This window comes from Centrocercus urophasianus, unplaced genomic scaffold, assembly GCF_019232065.1.
Source record: "Centrocercus urophasianus isolate 14NV4802_14NV808 unplaced genomic scaffold, USGS_Curo_1.0 seq_596, whole genome shotgun sequence".
NCBI classification, from domain to species: domain Eukaryota; kingdom Metazoa; phylum Chordata; class Aves; order Galliformes; family Phasianidae; genus Centrocercus; species Centrocercus urophasianus.
Window position 1 is genome coordinate 66,209 of NW_024885195.1, and position 14,107 is coordinate 80,315.

Sequence of the window (14,107 nt, forward strand, 5' to 3'; positions counted from 1 at the left end):
CCCAAGGCCTCTCCCAGCCCCCAAGGCCTCTCCCAGCCCCCAAGGCCCCAGCAGCTGCGGATCCCACAGAGCAGAGGGAAGCGGCCCCTGTAGGCTACGAGAGGCCTGCGGGATCTGCCGCAGCGCGCCGCCCGCTACCTTCCACCTCCGCCGCCGCCGTTTGAATGCAGCGCGCGCGGGAGCTCCTCCTCCTTTCAACCCTCCGCAACGGCGGCCGCGAGGGGACAAAATAAGTCGGAATGCGGAAAGGGGCGTGGCTTCGTTGTGGGTGTGGCCTTTCTGATGTGGAATGTGGGGGGGGTGGTCTAAAGGGGCGGAGCCTGCAGGGCGCCCTCAAGGGGTACTGAGGGGAAGAGGAGTTTTTAGGATCCCTATGACTTCTCCAGACCTTTTGGAGGGGTCAATGTGGGGTCTCCAAGGCCTTTCAGGGCATTTCTCACAGTTTCCATGAGGTTCCCAAGCCTGTGGGGGTTCCCGTGGCGTCTCCAGACCCTTTGAGGAGTCAAAGGCCTTTGGGGTGGAGTCGTCTTCACAGGGTCCCCAAATCCTTTGGGTGATCAATGTGGGGTCCTTAAGTCCTTTGAGAGATTTCCATCAGGTCCTCAAGCCTCTGGGTGGGTCCCAAGTGAAGTCTCCAACAGCTCATCCCCCATGGGATCCCTAAGCCCTTTGAGAGGGACTTCCATGCAGTTTCAAGCCTCCAATCCCTATTGGGTGTCCATGTGCAGTCCCTCAGCCTTTTGGGGGTTCTCCCCAAACCCCTAGGTGTTCCAAGCCCCTAAGGGGGGTTTCCACGGGGTCCCCTAGCCCTAGACCACCTACATTTGTGTCTCCAGCCATTTCAGTGGTCAGTGTAAGGTCCCTAAGCTCTCCATGGAGTTTCAAGCTCTTAAGGAGGGGGGTCTCCATGGGGTCCCCAAGCCCTTCCGGAAGTCAATGTGGTGTCCTTAAGGTCTTTGGGGGATCTCTGGTGTCCCACAAACTCCTGGGGTATTCCCTGTAGTGTTTCCAGGCTCCTAAAGGGAGACCCTATGGACCCTGCCCTTTGAGAGATCTTCACGAGGTCCCCAGGCCTCTGGATGGGTCCCAAGTGGAGTTTCCAACATCTAAGGGGGATCCCCATGAGGTTCCTAAACCCTTTGGGAAGGATTTCCATGGAGTTCCAAGCCCCTAGGGAATTCTCCATGGGATTCCCAGCCCTTCAAGGAGTTGTGTTGCTACAACATCCTCAAACCCCCGGGGCATCGTGTCCCTATGAAGGTGCCACGTGGGGGCAGTAGCTCCACACACCCCTGGAAACGTCCTGCCTCTCTGCAACACCCCAAACCCTCCCTCTGACCTCCCTCCCTAATCACACGCCCACCAGGGCCGTTCCCACACCCAAAACATCCGAGATGTTTTTCCCTCATTTCCCACAAGCGTGGGTTGAGCTCCGATTTCAACATGCCAGGCTGACACCTCCCACCTCGCCTTGTGGGGCCCCCATCCAGCCACCACCTCTCTCTGTCTGTCCCTAAATCCCATTTGGATCAGGACTGCACGGATCCCCCACAGACCCCTAATTCCACCTCAAACACCAGGAGCCATCGTTCTGAGCGCTGGGCTTGGAGAACCCTAATAAGGAACTCGAATAGGGAATCCTAATAGGGAACCCTAATAGGAAGCCATAATAGAGAAGCGTAATAGAGAATAATAAAAAAAGCATTTATTTCTCCAATAAAACCTTTTGGGAAATGCAGGTGAGGAGCACTGGGTGTCCTCACTGTCACGGCGTCACACACTTGACGCCCGCATCCTCTGCGTGGCCGCAGTTGGTCTTGCCCCAGCTGGAGAAGCTGCAGAGCAGCAGGCTGTCCTCAGTCCCCTTGCAGGAGACGTCGTCCATCCAGATCCTGCCCGTGCCTGTGAGATGGGGATGGAGAGGGGTCAGCTGCAAGGATGGGGATGAGGTGGAGTGGGGATGGGGTCGGGAACAGGGACCAGGGATAGGGATGGGGATGAGTCAGATGTGGGAACAGGGATGGGGTGGGATGGAATGGGAATAGAATGAGGATAGGGATAGGGATGGGAACGGGACAGGAATGGAGATGGGTATGAGGACAGGGATGGGGTTGGGGATGAGGACAGGGACAGGGATGGGGACATAGATGTGGTCGGGGATGAGGACAGAGATGGGGATGAGGACAGGGATGGGATCAGAGATGGAGATGGAATGGGGATAGGGATGGAGTCTGGGATGGGAACGGGATCAGGGATGGCAAGGGGGATGGGGATGATGATTGAAATTGGAATAGGGATGAAGACAGATCAGGGATGTCAGTCAGGGATGGGGACAGGAACAGGGACAGGGATGATGATGGGAGAGGAATGGGAATGGAGTTGGGGAAGAGGACAGACAGGGATGGGATTGGGGATGAAGTTGGGGACGAGGATAGGGAAAGTGATAGAGACACAGATGTGGTCAGGGATGGAAAAGGAACGGGGATGGGGACAGGGATGGAGATGGGATGGGGATGGGGATAGGGATGAGGATCGAAGTTTGGATGGGGATGAGGACACAGATATGGTCAGGGATGGGGACAGGAGTGAGGATGGGGACAGGGCTGGTGATGAGGTCAAAGTTGGGGTGACGAATGGGGACAGGGATGGGGAGGGGACAGCAATGGGGACAGAGCTGGCTGCGCTCCATGCCCTGCACTCTTTCCAGCTGGGGCATTGGGGCACAGCTGCAGGGCCACCCCTGGGGTCTACATAAACTGCAGAGGCCACCAGCTCTTGGAGTTCAGGACGTCTTCGTGAGGGTTGGTTTCCAAGCCAAACTCCCACAGCCCCGGTGGTGGTGCTGTCCAGCACTGCCATCCCAATGTTGTCACTTGTTGTCACCCGCTGCCGCCTGCTCACCTTGGCCGAAGCGGGCCATGCGGTACACCTCCTCGGCGCCTCGGAAGCCCAGCATCCGGCACACCACGTCCCCATCCTTCTTATCCCAGCCATCATCGCACACCGTGCCCCAACGGCGGTCGTGGAAAACCTCCACGCGGCCCTCGTGGGGTCCCGAGCCGTTGGCCAACCGGATCAACCCCTCCTCGGCAGCAGCTGCTGGGGACAGAGGGGATGTCAGGGGACATGGGGGGACACGACGGGACACAGGAGTGATGGGGGGGTTGGTGGGGCATCACCGTGCGATGTGGTGTTGGAGATGTCCCACTGTGGTTGTCACCAAGGCCACCCCAATGGCTCACCATAGACCCTAAGGATCCCAGTGGCACCTCATGGGCCCCTACGGCAGCCCAGTAGAACTCTATGGACTCCAACAGCATCCTACAACACCCCAGTAGCATTCCATGGACTCCTGTAGCACCCCATTAAAACCCTACTGCATCCCAGTAGCACCCTATGGGACCCCAATAGCCTCCAGTACCCCCAGTGGCACCGCAACAGCACATTACAGTATCCCAATAGCCCCTCACAGATCTCTACGGGGTGCTAATAGAACCCTATGGATTTCTATGAACCCCCTCTATGGTATCCCGATAGCACCCCATGGACCCCTGTTGAGAATCTCCTGGGCCCTAATAGCACTCCTACAGCACCCTGCGGATCCCAGAGCACTCACAGACCTCTTATGACACCACTCTGGTACACCACAGACCCCTATGGCAGCCCAATAGATCCCTACAGTACCCCAATAGCACCCTATGGAAATAGAAGAGCCACTCAGGACCTCCAATACCACCCAGTATGACCCCATGGACCCCCAGAATCACCCCAACTGAGCACCCCATGGATCCTAATAGCACTCCAACAGCACCCCAATAACATCCTATGCATACCTATAGTCTATCTTAGACCCAGAAGCCCCCTAATAGCACCCTATGGGACCCAGAGTCTCCCATTGCACCCTACAGCATCCCAATAGCCCACTGCTGGACTTTTCTGGGATCTCGATAGAACTCTATGGATCTCTACGGAACTCTCAAAGCACCTCAATAGCAGCACCTCAGTGGGACACCAACAGCAACCTATGGATCCCAAGTGAGCACCTCATGGTCCCCAACAGCATTCAAACACCTCCATAAGGACTCTGAGAACAACCCCAGAACCCAACAGCCCCCCAGTAGCACCCTATGAGACCCCAATAGTCCCTCAGGACCCACAGTAGCACCTCAATAGAACACTATGGAACTCTAGAACCTCCAAGGACTCCTATGGCACCCTACAACATCCCAATAGCCTCCCATGAATCTCTGTGGGATCCCAGTAGAACCCTGTGGATCTCTATGGAACCCCCAGCGCACCCCAATACCATCTCATGGACCCAGAATCCCAGCGTGGTTTGGGTCAGAAGGGACCTTACAGCCAACCCAGCCTCAACCTCTGCCAGAGGGACACCTCTTATACACCAAAGTTCCATCCATGGCCTTGGGTATCTCCAAGGATGGGGCACCCATGCTTCTTTGGGCAGCGGTGCCAGGGCCTCACTGTGAAGAATTTCCTCCTAGCATTTAACCTGAATCTCCCTCTTTTCATTTCAAGTCATCACCCTTTGTATCAGCCAAGTGCCTCACACTCCGTAAGCCCCCAAATCATCATTCCTCATTTTTTCCTGTGTGTGTTTGCTTTCCCTGCACCAATTCCTTCCGACCCCCTCAATGCCTCCCTCTGACCTTCCCTCCCCAGCGAAGCCAAAGCAAAACAAGAAAGGAAAAGCTGAAGGGGAGAAACAAATCCTAGTGGCTGTGAAAACAAGGGCTGAGTCTTTGCAGCTGCACCGAGATAGCTTTGCTCTAATAGAGAACATCTGCCTGGTGAGGAGGGGGGACAGGATGCAAACCCACCCCAAGGGCCATGCAGATCCTTTTTGTTTGGGATAAGGATGCACGCATCCAGCTTCCAGCCGGGTCTGTGCTGGATGCACCCATCCCATGTAACCACGTCCCATTTTAGGGACATGAGTCATTGGTCATGGTGGGGATGGGTCAATGGTTGGACATGGTATCTTGGAGGTTCTTGTCCAACCTCAATGGTTCTATGTGTGAGCATGGTGGGGATGGGTCAGTGGTTGCACTTGCTGATCTTAGAGGTCTTGTCCAGTCTTAATGATTCTGTGATTCATCCTGGCGATGCTTTCCCAGCCTCTGATGCCCCAGGCTTGTTGCCTTGGTTTGCCAAACTATTTGGCTAATCCAAGATGCTGAGGATAAGGAGCAAACAGCATCAAAACCAAGAGCAGAGGGACCATCCCCAGCGTGTCCTGTGGGGAAGAAGCAGCAAGGAACATCCATGGACACTCACCCATGTCGCTGCCTCGGTCTCCCTTCTCTCCCTTTGGTCCTCGATCACCTGGGAAGAGAAAGAGTAGGGGATATCAGCCTTGCTGAAAGGAGATGTGTGTCAGCCTCTAGCAAGGCAGTGGCTGCTGAACATGGAGCTGCTCTTGGGAAAAGAGCAATTTGCTGAGCTCCCTCCCCTTGGTGGTGTGGGTGGAAAATTTAGGAGGAAAACAGATCTTTCTATCCCTTCCCAAGCAGAAGTGGTTCTGCCTCCCCAGCTTGGCACAAGGTTTCAGTGGGGTTGTAATGAGATGATCCTTCAGGTCCTTCTCAACCCAAGCCGCTCTGTGACTCTGTGACCTCCAGACACAACTCAAGGAGCCCCAAATCCATGTGAAACACCCTTAGAATGCTGCATCAGCTGCTTTGTGGCTGTACACAACAGCTCCGGGTGCAGATAAAGGATGAGAAGCAGAGGGGACCCCAGGGGCTGAGGGCGATGCTCCAAGTGTCCCTTAGGATAACGGGAACCAAAAGCAGTGAGGTGCTGGAGCTGCTCCCCGAAACGAGAAGCCCTCATCCCTCATCTGCCTGTAGGAACAACAACCAACACGCATGAACGTTTGGAGGAAAATAATAATAATAATAATAATAAAAGCAAAAAAAAAAAAAAAAAGCATGCAGGAAATTCTTGCCCTTTAACTTGGAGGCTCTGGGAAGCTGAGATCGCTCCCCCCGGGCAGTCCCAGCTGTGTCAGCTGGAGGAAGGCTGCCTGCAGCCTGCACTGCTGATGGGAACCAGATGGCAGCAGAACAGAGAGCAGGAGAGAGGTGGGGGTGGGACATGGCAGCGTGGGATGGTGTATGGGCACAGCCACAAGTGCCATACTGTCACCCTATTGTGGGGGGTAGCAAAGGGGTTCCCAGGTCTCAGTGTTACGAGGTCACAGAGAGCTGAATTGCGGTGCATGCTGCAATCCCTGCAGGGCCCTACAGTGCACTGTATAGGGATTATCAGGGGAGATGCACGGGGGAGGGTGGAACTCAAGGAATAGAAATGCCATCTGCAGCGCTGGGCAAAAGTGTCATGGTCTGAAAGTCCCAGTAAGGAATGTGGATCTGTGATCTATAACCAGCTTGAATCTGTGACTCTATGACTGCAGCACTGAAAACTTTCAGAAGAAGATATTCAGGTTGGATACTGTGAAAAAGTCTGCCCAGAAAGAGAAACAGAAAGAGAGTGATGCAGTGGCACAGCTGCCCAGGGAGGCGGTGGGGTCACCGTCCCTGGAGGTGTTCAAAGAGCAATGGGGATGTGGCACTGAGGGATGTGGGCAGTGGGCACGGTGGGCTGGGGTTGGGTTTGGGGATCTCAGAGGGCTTTTCCAACCTGAGTGATTCTATCATTTGATGATCAACTTGCAGAATAGGAAGGTGAGTAGAAGATGAGTGCAGCATAGGAGCTGGGTCATGGTGGATACCAAAATGAACATGGGCCACCACAGGTACTTGCTGCTAAGGAGGCTCACAGGGATCCCACCCATGATCACGGCCATTTCCCACCCATAGAATCATGGAATCATGGGATCACCAAGGTTGGAAAATTCCCCCAAGATCACCAAGTCTGACCCCAAGCCATCCCCATCATGCCCACTGACCATGGCCCTCAGTGGTCTGGAGGGAGGAAGGGATGCTGTTAGGGTGCCTTGATGAATGCAGCTCTTGCTGCCCTTTAAATTCAGTCCCAGACAGAACCTCCTGCTTTGCCTGCATGAAGAGGAACCTCTCATTGCCCCAAATTTCCCCCCACCTCTGGTTAATTTACTGCTTTCCCTCCCAAGCACGCTCCCTGCACAGCATTCCCTGGGACAGCATAAACACAACTGATTTATGCTCACTTTCCAGAATGGCTTTTCCCATTTGGAAATGGGGGAAATAATCCCTTCCTGGGGTGATTTGGAGGGAAAATACATCGAGGATAGGAAAATAGTGACGAGAGGAAATAGGCAGGACAGGAAAGCCATCCCTCAGGGTGTCTGCAGTGTTTGGTACATTTTTCTCCAATACTGTGAACCAGGAATTTTGGGGAGAACTTCCTACAGTGGGGACAGCCGGGGTTTTTGGGGAGAGCCTTGTTGCTCACCCCTCCTGCTATAGGGTTAGGGTTGTGACAGGGGTGCCTGGTGCCTTTGCTTGAAGCCCCAGCTTGGAGCACTGCCTCACCCCGGGTCTGTTTCCTATAAATTTCAGAGAATCCCATAAACTGTAGAAATTCAGCACTTGTTGCCAACGTGCTTTGTGATTTATTGGAGAAGGGTTGGGGAGAAGCCCCCTGATCCTGACAGATTTGGGATTTCATTGGGACCCGGGGCTGCCACAGGGTGGGACATTATCTGTCACGGAGGGGTGGGACAGGGATGGGACAGGAAGGACTCCGAGGTGGTGGCATCCCTGGATATGGGGATTGCTCCATAGCAGCAAGGAGATGCTAGCTAGAATCAGTAGACACCCATATACACACACATATAGATACAATTAAAAACTTCACCACTGCCTCTGGGGCCATCCAACTTTGTGCTTTCCATACCCAAGAGCAGTAATGCTCAGTCTCCCTGGGCAAGGGGACTTGAGATGCAGAATGGCTTTGGAAATGTGTTGGAGAGCTAACAGGGGAATCGTAGAATCATTGCAGTTGGAAAAGATGTTTAGGATCATCAATCCCAAAGCCAACCTATCAACTCCATGGCTGCTCATAGAATCATAGTATTGTTAAGGTTGGAAAAGACCTTTAACATCATCAAGTCCAACTGCTGCTGAGAAGTGGCCATGGTTCTTGCTGTCGTAGATCCAGAGTCCCAGAATCCCAGAATGCTTTAGATTGGAAGAGTACCAAGCCCTGACCCAACCACCATCACCATGGAGATGCTCCAGAGGATCAGGAACAGACTGAGGGCATTTCACCAGAGGAAACTGGTGCAGAAAACTGCTGGAAGAGACAAAGAACGTGGATGGGGACATCCCCAAAAAGGGACAGCTGGAGCCAGGGCGGTGCCACATCCCTGGGCTGGGCTCTTCCTGCCTCCTCCATTTTGGGATGGAAAGAGCCTGTTTTGGGAGCTGGCATCACCCATCCCAATTTAGGCCGCAGCACTGAGGAGTTTCTTTTAAAAGGTCCCCTGGGTGTGCCTTGCCTTGCTGTGCGTGGGCACCTTCCGTGCTCAAACCACAGCGAGTCAGGAAGGGAGCACAGAAACAAAGCTCTTCACTCCTGTTGCTTTCTATAGGGGAGATGCTCATGCCCACACCAAGTGGGCACTCCCAGAGCATCCCCACGCTCACCCATCCCAAAGCAGAGGTTCTGTGCCCCCATAGCAATGCTTCCCCTCCATATCCAAGAAGCCCCTGATGTGCCCTTTCACCCCCGTGGTACTAAGGGATGTGGGTTAGGAATAGCATTCAGCAGGTCAAGCTGATGGTTTGGTCAACCTGAAAATCTTTCCAACCCAATGACTCCATGGTTTAGTGGGTTGGTGGTGATCTCAGTAGTCTTTTCCAGCCTTAATGACCCAATAATTCTACGTCCTAGAGGCTGGTCCTTACCTTTGATCCCAGTCCTATTGGTCCTTACCTTTGAATCCCCGCATCCCAGCTGGACCCATAGGGCCAAAGTCTCCTTTGTCCCCCTTCAAGCCACGTGGTCCTGGTAGTCCTCTCTCCCCAGGCATCCCTGGAGCAAGGACAGAAGCAAAGGGGTCATGGTGCAGCACAGGAACCACTCCATGAGAGCCCCCCACCCTCGGCACTGAGCTGAGCCCCTCTTGGGCTGACCTTTCTGGAAATCCCAGGGTTTTCCTCTGGTTTGAAGAAGGAAAAGCCACCAAGATGAACTTGGGTTCCAGAGGACATGGGGACTGAATTCTGTGCTGCGCTATGGGGCATCACAGTGGGGCAGGAGCTGGCCCTGATTTGGGGGCAGGAGGGCAGAGCTGCAGCGCTAAGGGGATTTTACCCCAACTGCATTCAAAAATGCACTGGAAAAAAGCGAGGTGGAGAAAGACCCCAAAAAAGCAGCTCTTCCCATAGGTGAACCCTCCAGAGACCGTTTTGTTTTTCTGTTTAAAGAAAAAATAAAGAAGGAAAAAAAAAAAAAAGAAAAAAAAAGAAGAGGAAACAAACCAGATGATGTATTTCTGACGCTTGTAACGCCCAAGAAAAACAGCCATGAATCTGTCAGCACATAAAAAAAATATATCTGTTGGTGAAAGGAGTGTGGGCAGCCAGCGCTGGGGAGAGCAGCTGGGTTTCCACCACCAGGGGGATGTAGGGCATTAAAACGAGGGAGGGGGGTGTCCAAGGCTCTGAGCCCCTCTGCTGTGACACTGGCAGCCCCGTGTGGGTCAGGGTGATGGGATCCTGGCACTGCTGTGCATCCGCATCCTGTATGTAAACCCATCACTTCTGGGTTGGGCTGAAAATGAGAACCAGGCTCACGATGAGGCCAATTTCTCAGGGTATGTGAGGGTCTTCTCTTGTATTTTCAATTGAATTTGTCTTGGAAACAATGGTTTGAATTAAGAAAGGGAAAAAGAAAAAAAAAAAGCATTCTTGGCATTGAAGAAAGCATCCTATGAAACGTCCCTAAGCATCAGTGTCCCACAGAAGGAGGAGCCCAGGGGCTGCCCCATAAGTCCTTACCTCGCAGGCCGGGTGGGCCGGGCCGGCCAGGCTCCCCCTCCATCCCTTCATGGCCAGGGTCTCCCTTGGGTCCTGGGGGCCCTGGAATGCAATGGGGTTGGTTGCAATGGTGTCCATGTGGGCTCCCTTAGCTCTGGCACTGCCAGCAGCCCCGTCCCCTGCTCTGTGCAAAGGACCGTAGTAACTCCATCAACCTCAGCTGCTTTGTGCATATAGATGTGTATAGAATTATCATTAAGTATCACCCTATTTTTCCTCTTCCTTCACCTCGTATCTTCCACCTGCATGTGACCTGAAAGGAAACTTCAGTTTTTGCTGGAATTTCCTTTCGAGCAAGATTTGTGACATCTCCACTGAAATATCTTCCAGGAAAGAAATAATAAATAACTTTTTTTTTTTTCTTTCTTTCTTTTTTTTTTTTTTAAAGCTCTTTGGAAATACTGAGATGAGCCTTTAGGAGTGGATTTACAGCACAGACATCACCCCTGGCTGGGAACAAACCATTGGTGATCGCTTTTGTTGTGAGTGAGCAGAAAGTCCAAGCAGTGACAGAGCCTTGCAAGGGGCCAACTCCATGAAGCTGAAAACAATTATGGGCTGAATCTGCTGGAAGAACTTGGACAGAAAAGAAATGATTCATGGGATAACTGAAAATAGGGCAGAGAGAGGTCTGGAGGGTCATTTGGTCACTGTCCTACCACGCCAGGGTGATAATTGGAAACCATAAAACTCTGTTTTCCTAGAAACCCAAAAAGCCACAGTCTGACAGTTGTGCAGAAAAACAACAGCCAGCCGTGGTGGTGATGAGGGATCACAGAATCACAGAATCATTAAGGTTGGAAAAGACCTCTAAGATCACCAAGCCCAACTGTTGATCCATCATCACCATGCCCACTAACCACGTCCCTTAGGGCCAGGACTGGGAGAGGGGGGCACTCAGCAGTCCTAAATAAGGTTAAGGATTTATGAAACTAAGAAATTAAAGGATTAAGAAATTAAGAGCGGTGCCCTGTGGTTTGCCATGGGGATGATGTGCAGTGGGGTTGGCAGAGGGATGCAGCAACATGGACACCCTGCCATGGGAATGGGTCTGCTGGGAAAAACTGAATAGATGGGTCAAAAAACTAAGAAATAGGAAGGATATGGATGCATGTATGGGTGGTGCTATGTACAGCCATTGATTTTCTGTCCCCTGAAAGAGCAAGAGGGAGGCCATGTCCTGTTCATGCACCCATTATGGGCCCCTCTTGGCAGGGTGGTTGTAGCTGCTTCAGTGCAACCCTTCTCCTCATCCTTATCTTCATCATCTTATCATCTCATCATCTCATCATCACCATCACATTCTCTCAGCATTATCTCATCATTATCATCTTATTCCATCCCATCCTATCCCATCCCATCCCATCCCATCCTATCCTATCCTATCCCATCCCATCCCATCCCATCCCATCCCATCCCATCCCATCCCATCCCATCCCATCCCCTTCCCCCCTCTCTCCATCCCAGATAGCCTTCCATGGAACATCAGGAAGGCCAAGGGCATAGACAGGTGAAGATAGCACAAGGTTTCATGGAAGATGGCCATGGGTGACTATCAACCATGTCTGCTCCATAAGACCTGGGGACTGGAGAGCACAGCCAGGGACAGGACGTGCTGCACTTGTCCCACATTCCCTTTCCCTAACACCAGAGGTCAGACACAGTCCTGGGGACAGAAAATCTGTTAGCTGGCTCCAAGATTTACTCATCCTTCAAAGCTGTTCCCACCAGAATGAGCCCAGTGGTCCATCAGCCACCACAGCATATCCTAGAGGACAACCTGATCTAGTGGGTGAGATCCTGCTCACAGCAGCTTGGGACTAGTTGATTATTAATATCCCTTCCATCCCAATCATTTTATGATTCTATGATTCTGGGACTCTTTGACCCTTAAAGATCTTTCAAACCCAACCATTCTATGGCTCTATGATCTTTAATGACCCTTCCAACCCAACCATTCCATGGCTCTATGATCTTTAAGGTTCCCTCCAGCCTAATCATTCTATGATTCTATGGTTCTATGATTCTGCTGTCAGGTGGCTGAAGCTGCTGCAGCTCCAGATGCTGCAAAGCCACATTTGTCCCCTCCTGGCTCAGATAACAGCCAGACAGATCCAGTGTCTTGGCAGCCCCTGCACTTGGCAAGGAGCACCAGGAAAATGCTCATTGTGGACTGAGGACATTGGAACTGGGAGCTGGTGTGAAATGGATCCCACTGAACCTGCTCATGTTTCAGCCAATGAAAACCCGTCTGTCCATGATGTGACTGAGGAGCAGCAAGAGGAGCACCTCTGTGCTGGGTGTGCATATGTCACTGCCTAAGACAGTAATATCATAATTGGCAAAAAAGGATTTCTGCAAAACTAGGGGCAGTGGTCAAGAGAGGATGGGCTGGTTATTTGGTATGGGCTGCAGGTAGAGATGAGAACATGGGAAGGGAAACCTGCAAAGAAGAAGATCATAGAATCATAGAACGTCTTGGGTTGGAAGGGACCTCAGAGATCGATGAGTTGGTTGCCAACCATTGAATCAGGCACTACATCAGGCTGCTCAGCCCCCATACATGACCCTGGGCACCTCCAAGAATGGGGCACCCACAGCTTCTCTGGGCAGCAGTGCCAGGGCCTGACCACTCTGTGAGTGAAAAATTTCCTCCAACATCTTATATGTGGTATACATAATAGATATCTGATAAGGATATGTGGTTAAGCAAGTGATGTGATGGGTGATGAGTGAAGGCACCTGGTGGGAAATGTTCTGCTTGACCACTGCAGCAGCACACAAAGCCCTCCGCCTGCTGCACTCAGCCTGGTCTGTGGTCAGCAGGGACCTGGCAGAGGTTTAACCAGTGAGAAAATCCCAGGAGCTCCCTAATGTGGACCAGAGAGAACTTGGAGGGACACTGATAGAGCGTCCAAGGCGATGGAGACACCTGGACACCACACAGAGCTAGAGTTGGACTAGATGTTCTCCAGATGTCCTTTCCGACCCCTACGATTTTGTGGTTCTGTCACTGATTTGGTGCATGCCAGCGTTCCTGAGATGCCCCCAAAGGAAATCCCCGTGCCACCAGGGCCACCCAAAGCACCAAGGACACCCCACTGCAGCAGAGTTGGACCAGATGGCCTTTAAAAGTCCCTCGCAACTCAAACCGTGCTATGATTCTCATCGCCAACCAGGATGCTGCTTACCAAAGGACCTCGACCTACCCCGTATGACGGAGATGTTCTTCAGTGCAATGGAGTGCTCCCAGTCCTTGAGACGCAGGTCCTCCGTCACGTTGCCGAGGATGGCCAGCTCGTGCTTCAGCTGCTCCTCCATGGCGATGTGGATGAGCCGCATCCGCCGGGCGTCCTCGGTGGCATTGCTGATCAGTACCTGCAGGTCCTGGATGCGGCTGTGGTGGACGTTGACATCGTAGGAGAAGGTCCTGTTCATGGCATCGGCGGCTCCGCTGACGGCTGTCACTTGCTCGCTCAGACCCTCCAGCCTGCTGCCCAAGTGGCTCAAGAGGTGTTCGTGGTGTTGCAGCAGCAGCCGGCTGTTGTTGCTTTCCACTGAGAGCTTGTAGAGCTCCTGCTGGGCTGCATCGCCCTGCAGGGCCAGGCTGTCCCACAGGTTGGCCACGGCCCTATCGGTTTGGCCAGCCTGGGTCTGCAGGCTCCACAGAAGGCCTTCCAGCTTCTGCAGCGAGCCCGTCATGAGGAACAAGGAGTCCGAGTGGTTCTGGAGAAGGTCCTGGAGCCTCCAGATGTGATCCATCACATCCCCTTTCAGAGGGAGGTGCAGCAGCTTCAGTTGCATGTCCCGGAAACTCTCATTGAGGCGGTTCACATTCCCCATCAACGCCTTCAGGTCCTCAGGAGAAGTCTGTGGCCTGGAGACTGCGAGGGAGAGAAGGGAAAGGGGCATCAGGAAGCACCCCAAGAAGATGGGGCTTGGCAGAGGTGTGCACATAGCATTTGGGCATCTCCCGTTCTGAGGTGCTCCACTGATCCATCTATCCACCCATCCATCCATCCAACTCATTCACCCACTCATCCATCTACCCACCCACTCATCCATCTACCCATCCACTCATCCACCTACCCATCTACTCA

General features: G+C 52.9%; 2 protein-coding genes across 3 annotated transcripts in view; both read right to left on the bottom strand.

Annotated features, from left to right (window-relative positions):
* The window catches only part of PBK (PDZ binding kinase), an 8,351-nt gene extending 8,158 nt beyond the window's left edge, over positions 1-193 (bottom strand). Inside the window, exon 1 of the mRNA XM_042836345.1 lies at positions 139-193. The gene's annotated coding sequence lies outside the window, so the exon portion shown is untranslated. The remainder of the gene's footprint in view (positions 1-138) is intronic.
* A 1,571-nt stretch (positions 194-1,764) lies between these two features.
* SCARA5 (scavenger receptor class A member 5) overlaps positions 1,765-14,107 on the bottom strand; it is an 18,826-nt gene continuing 6,483 nt past the window's right edge. The window contains exons 4-9 of one of the 2 annotated variants that reach the window (XM_042836358.1): positions 13,217-13,891; positions 9,969-10,049; positions 8,902-9,000; positions 5,296-5,343; positions 2,902-3,096; positions 1,765-1,902 (exon numbers count right to left, since the gene is read on the bottom strand). In XM_042836358.1, coding sequence (XP_042692292.1) covers positions 1,766-1,902; positions 2,902-3,096; positions 5,296-5,343; positions 8,902-9,000; positions 9,969-10,049; positions 13,217-13,891 — 1,235 coding nt within the window. In that variant the 3' untranslated portion in view covers position 1,765. Of the gene's footprint in view, positions 1,903-2,901; positions 3,100-5,295; positions 5,344-8,901; positions 9,001-9,968; positions 10,050-13,216; positions 13,892-14,107 lie in introns of both variants that reach the window. The other variant, XM_042836357.1, reaches the window with a different exon arrangement.